Source organism: Haliaeetus leucocephalus, unplaced genomic scaffold (genome assembly GCF_000737465.1).
Source record: "Haliaeetus leucocephalus isolate CR32 unplaced genomic scaffold, Haliaeetus_leucocephalus-4.0 Scaffold328, whole genome shotgun sequence".
Lineage (NCBI taxonomy): Eukaryota > Metazoa > Chordata > Aves > Accipitriformes > Accipitridae > Haliaeetus > Haliaeetus leucocephalus.
The window spans coordinates 1,588,545-1,594,449 of NW_010972764.1; the positions used below are offsets into that span (position 1 = coordinate 1,588,545).

At 53.4% G+C, this 5,905-nt stretch overlaps 1 protein-coding gene across 1 annotated transcript; it reads right to left on the reverse strand.

The window, feature by feature from the left end:
- Nucleotides 1-3,322: 3,322 nt before the first annotated feature.
- Nucleotides 3,323-5,114, reverse strand: SBK2 (SH3 domain binding kinase family, member 2). The gene is made up of 3 exons (XM_010571471.1): nucleotides 4,927-5,114; nucleotides 4,134-4,336; nucleotides 3,323-3,892 (listed from the first exon to the last, which is right to left on the reverse strand). Exons 1-3 carry the CDS (start codon nucleotides 5,111-5,113, stop codon nucleotides 3,323-3,325), a joined length of 960 nt encoding a protein of 319 aa, XP_010569773.1. The 5' UTR covers nucleotide 5,114.
- Nucleotides 5,115-5,905: the final 791 nt, after the last annotated feature.

Consider the following 5,905-nt stretch of genomic DNA (forward strand, 5'->3'; position numbering starts at 1 on the left):
AGAAGTATAAGATCCACCCTGACCCTTTACTTCTCCAGGCTGAACAGTCCCAGCTCTCTCAGCCTTTCCTCATATGACGGTTTCTTTCAGTAGGCAAGAACCCTCACTACTGCGATGTGGCTTACTTCAATATGTTTGGCTCCAGCCTCTCATGGACGCTCTTGGACCTTTCTCAAACTAAAATAGGTCATTAGCAGTAGGTATTTTCTTCCTGGTATTCTATACCATAATGAAATCACTGTTCAGTCTTCCTGGTTTAGATAGTTTAGCTCATTACTTTCTTTAAGAAGACTTTCTTACCTCCTTAAGCCACAGCCCCACCACGGTTCTTTTCTGAGCTGTCTCTGGCTTTCCAGCTTGCCTGTAAATGCGGCACCATCCCCAGGATTGCTCCGCGAGGCTTCAAACACCGATCACTCACTCCTACTTCCCACACTCCTATTTAGGCCAGCAGGGATCTTGCCAGCTGCCTTTGCTGGAGATTTGACCACCTTGAGTGTCTGCCCCTCTTTAGCCGTGCAAGGAGTCCGTTAGCCTTTTTTGACAGAATAACTCAATTAGAACTCACACGATCTTGTGTATCCTCTATGACTTACAAAGTTTTTTCAGGGATCTTTCTGTAAGGAAGGCTTTTATTCCTACGTGTTCCAACCTGTATACATTTCTCCTGCCTGCAAGAAAATGTATTTTGCTTGAATGCACCCAACTTACCAATTTATCCAGATCTCTTTGAGTGGCCTGTTCCTCTTGCTGTTTATCACCTTATTCATGTCTGTGTCATCTGCGGGGTTTTACCTGCAGTGGTTTTGTATTTACCTTCACATCATAGATGGAAACGTTGACCAGTTTTCACTCAATTATTGATCCCTGCAGAAACCAACCAAACTAAACAAAGAGCATTCCCAACTGATAATTATTTCTTCTGTCCATTGAAGTTTCTCAAAACACTTAATGTATGCTTTATTGACTTTGCGTAATACATCTTCTTAATCAATACAGCATACTGTAATTTTCTTTATATCAATAGGTCATGCCTTACAAAAATCATGTACCATGATGCTATGAATTTACTTTATCAAACACAACTCGATTATCAAATAGAATGCTGAGTCTCACATTCCAAAAAGCCACATTCCTGTTCTATAATTCTCTATTAGCAAGCATCTGTATCAGATTTTCTGTTATTTTTCACTGGATAGTTGTCAGCTACCTGGCCTATAGATCCACTGGTCTTAGGGCTTCTCCACCTTAAATACAGGAACTGTGTTGGTACCTTAACACTCCTCTGCTATTCTTACAGTAATCAAAGAGTAATTAAAGCCAAATCTCAGCGGGCCAGAGTTGAGCAGCATTTATTACATTTTTTGGTAATGAAAGATTCTAAGAGATGGAAGCGGACAGGAGAAAACTGTGCCTTTGAACAGGGTGAGCAGGATGCTGGTTGATAAGGTGGGTTGGGGAGTTGGAAGGAAGACACAAGGGATAAGCGATGTGGGGAGCAGGAAAAGTACAAAAGAGTAGTATGGAGGTGATGTTGCTGAGAGAGGAATGAGCCAAAGGTGTTTACCAGGTGATGGGTAGTAGAAAGGAAATGTTAGTGGGGAACATAAGGAATGGTAAAATGCCAGTGGGTGAGAAGAAGCTGGAAAAAGAGAACTGGGGGTTAGGGAACTACCCAAGAGTGTGGGCAGGAAAGGATCTGAGGTGAAAGAAAAGCTGGGATGCTAGAAAGTGTGGTGCTGGAGCATGCATTTTTAGAAGTTATGAAGCCACTGAGAATGGAAACTGGGCTGGGGATGTTTCCAGCTATAGGATAAGGCTAAGAGCTGGAAGGGATTACCAACAGCAAAATCCTGGGGACTGGAAAGAGGTGGTAAGAAGAGCTTCTAACCCCTAATTCTCTCCCTGCTACCTCTTTCCAGGATTAAAATGTGCACCTAGAAGGACATTGAGGGATTAGGAGAAGTGTGTTGCAGGAGAAGGGTTAACGTGGTGACAGCAAAAGGGAGACAGAAGGTCTTCTAGAGGGGTAACCAGGCATCTGAAAGAGGGTGAAGGACGTTCTCTTAGGACCTGAAGGCAGTACGAGGGAGGAGGTGCACTTGGGCAGGCGCTGGATAGTCTCGGAAATGGTTCCTTGGGACTGAAGGATTCATTCGGGAGAATAGGAGCAGGAAAGAAGTCGTAGTGGTGGCTCGTGCAGAGAGGGGCTGGCTCTGTGAGGAGGGAGCAGTCAGTCTGGAGGAGGATGAGGAGTGAGAGCAAGGCAATGGTATAGGACTGCTGGGAGGAATCACTAGGGGAGTTTTGCTGGGGTTATTTGTATGGATAAATTTATGCAACCTGTGGTTACAGCTCCTCTGTTGGCCTTTCCTGGTGATGCCCAGGCTGATTACCCTCATAGTGCTACTGTCTTCTCAGCTGAATCCTACATGTGGGCGTTCGTGGCAGTGAGCTCGCCTTTCCAATTGCACCTAAGCCACTCGAGGAGGGAGAGGGGGGAATTGTGCTTCAGCAGGGTTGCTGGTGTTTGCAGAAGGGTGTTTTCCTAAGTGATGGGAACTAGAGGGGGACACTTGTGCAAACTGACACCGAGACTCCTGCTGCTAACGACCCTCCACGCAGAAGAGCCCGTCTGTCCCCTGGTACCCAACATGAGGAAACGTGAAGAAACGCATGGCAGTGGGCAGGTTACAACGTATGATTCCCGGTGGCTTTCCCAAATGCCCCACCTCCGTGGCTCCCACCGCCATCGTCAGTCCCCAGCTACCACCCACGGCCACACGCTGGGGGGGTCCCCAGCACCTCTACCCCACCAGCCTGAAGCCACCCTTTGAGGGTGCTGGTGGAGGTCCAGGCAGCACCCAGGGGTGGCCCGTGCCTTGCACCGGTTGTCCTGAGACGGCCGCAGCCTCTGTCATGTCCCTGCTCTCCCACAGCAAGCAGGCCCCCCCAGGGTGTTTTGTTAAAAAGAGCCACATACAGAAACACAAAAGGACATATTTCGCTCTATTTCAAGACAAGGCAGGTGCCGCAGCCGCTAGAAAGCACCCTGGGGTCCCCGTGGCCTGGGAAGCTTCCCAGGCAGACAGTCATTTCCAAGAGAAGGGAGATGTTTCCAAGCCCCAGGGAAGCACAAGGAGGTGGCACCGGGCAGCGCTGAGCCACGGGGCGAGGGCCATCAACTGGGGAAGGAGCCTGGCTCTGTCGGCAGCCGAGAAGCTGCTCTCCAGGCGGCCGCGGCCTCTCACACCCGGACCGCCATGAAGCCCCTCGCCGGCTGAGAGCCGCCGGCCTCCCCTCCCGCCGCGGGGAGCGGGCCCTAGGGCTCGGCCGCAGCCCCCTCGCCGGCCCCGTCCTCCAGCCGCCAAGGGCGGTCGACGTAGCGCAGGGCTCCGCCGACGGGGCCGCGCTCGGCCGGGTCGAGGGCCAGCAGGCTCCGCAGCATCAGGGCCGCCTCGGCCGTCAGGCGTTTCCAGTGGCGGGGCAGGTCCTCGTCCAGGCCCGTCTCCTGCCACAGCATGAAGTCCTCAAAGAAAGGGTCGTCCGGCAGGCTCTGCTCCCAGGGGAAGTAGCCGGTCAGCAGGCAGAAAAGCAGCACGCCGAAGGCCCAGGCGTCCAGGCTGGTGTCGATGGGCACCCCCTGAGCATCGGCGGTGTTGCTGAGCTCGGGCGCGGTGTAGGGGATCACCCCGGCCACCAGCTTGAGCTTGGTACCCTTGGGCCGCGTAAGCCCGAAGTCAGTCAGCTTGATGCGCCGGCACTCGGGATCGAAAAGCAGCACGTTCTCTGGCTTGACGTCACGGTACACGAGGCCACGGCTGTGGATGAACTCCAGCGCGCTCACCAGCTGCTTGGCACACTGCTTCGCGGCCGGCTCGGGGATCCCATCCTGCGCGGGGAGAGAGGGACGGATGGTACGGCGATGGATGGCAGCCCTGCCGGCTGGTCCCTCTGCACCGGGGAAGACCTTTGCACTTCTGGTCTTGCAAGCCTGAAGCTGCTTCAATGTTGTAGACCCCAGAGAGACCCACAGCCCGTTGCCTTTATCTCCCTCCCTCCCACCCAACCAGCCTTTGGTTGGGTCCCGAACGTTATGGTCCCAGCCCCCATGGCCTTGTAGCAGCACTCACCCGGGGTTTGATGATGGAGATGAGGTCTTTGTGCAGTGCTGGTTCGTAGAGGAAGCCATAGTACTGGCTGGACTCGATGGCAATGCCAAACATGCCGATGATGGCAGGGTGGGTGGCGAGGGAGAGCGCCACGCAATACTCATACAGGAAGGTGTGCAGCTTGGTACTGGCTTTGGGTAGCAGCTTGAGAGCCATAGGAGTCCCTGGGGATGGGGAGAGTGGGTTAGACTCTCCTGAAAGTCACTCATACCAAGGCCAGAGGGAGAGGGCACTGAGCAGCCATGGGTCTGGACACTCACAGCCACAGGGAGGTCTCTGGCTACGTGGGCCTGTCAGTCTGAGCTGGGACTACTGGGGAAGAGTAGTGTCATAGACCTTGATGGCCTTGGCCAACCCCACATAGGACCTCCACTCACACCCTCTGTCCACGGGGCTTAGGGCACCATTTAAGCTCGGCCTTGGGGCTTCACTCCCTGCCTGAGCTGTGTGGTGGGAGTGCTGGTTTCCAGTTAGATCACGTCCGTGCCGGTGGCTAGCCATGAACCTGACTTGTGGATTGACTTCCCAGCCTGTCTCATCACAATAACCTTGCCTGATGTTCTGGGCTGCCTCCTGGCATCACCTGCTCCCTGGCTGGGTGCAATGGGATGGTCCCCAGCAGGGGAGGTCCCTGTCCTGCCTCTCTCCCTGGGGACCTCCCACCATGCCGGGTCCCAAGGAGCCACCAGCCCACCCACCGCCCTGGCGAGTGGAGGAAGGCACAGTAGCTCATAGGGCACAGTCGGTTCCTTACCTCTCTGCCTGTGGGTCACGAGCATCACGTGGCCATACTTGCCCCTGCCCAGCTCCCGAATAACCTCATAGTGCTCGGCCACCTCGGTGCGCACCAGGCTCTGAGCTGTGATCTCCAGGAGCTCATCTAGCACAGTGGGTGCCGCTGTCCCCGCCGCTGCCACAGCCGCAGCTGAGCTCTCGGCCATTGTTGAGTGCTGCAGAAACACCACAGCCCAAGTCAGGAACATCACAACATGCACAGAGAAAGCCAGATCGGACGCACCGCACAAACCATGCCATGGCAGGGGATGTTTCTGCCACCTGGAGCCTGAGCACTCTCGCAGCTGTGCTAGAGTTGAGCTTGTGCTTTTATACACTACACCTCTGGGCAAAGCCCCTCATCATATAAAAGGTCCCTGTATTGAAGGGAACCTCCTTCAGCCCTCTAATCCTTTCTGGCCTCTAGACAGATGCTTGACTTGCTAATTGTACTCCCTGGGGCCTCTCCTTTCAAAGACTTGGGTCACCTTTCTGTGTTAGCTGTACTAAAGCTTGGCCTTCCAGGCTTCCTCTTATTCTAGTCTCCAAGGTGTTAGGCAACAAGGAAAATAGTAACAGAGTCCCAGATTATCAAGTGTCACCCAGTCCTCTTGCTCTCTTCAGCCTACTGCAGCAAGACCATGTCTCTCTACTCAGAAAACCACCCCTACTGCTTATCAAAGAAAGTCCTTGAGGTAGCAGCAGAGACAGACTTGCCCCTTAAGCAGAGGCACAGCTAGCCCATGACAAAAAAAAAGGATTACTACTCAGAGGCAGTGTGCTCTGAGCAAGCCAAAGGGAGCTCAGTACCTCACACGCCTGCTGATATTTCTGACCCAAAGTCACTCATCTGTGCAGCCAAGAAACTTAGGCAGGAAGGAAGCCTGGACATCAACGGCATTTTGAGCTACAGCCAGCTGCTTCAGACCCATTTCAGAGAAATGCTTTTTCAGTCCTTC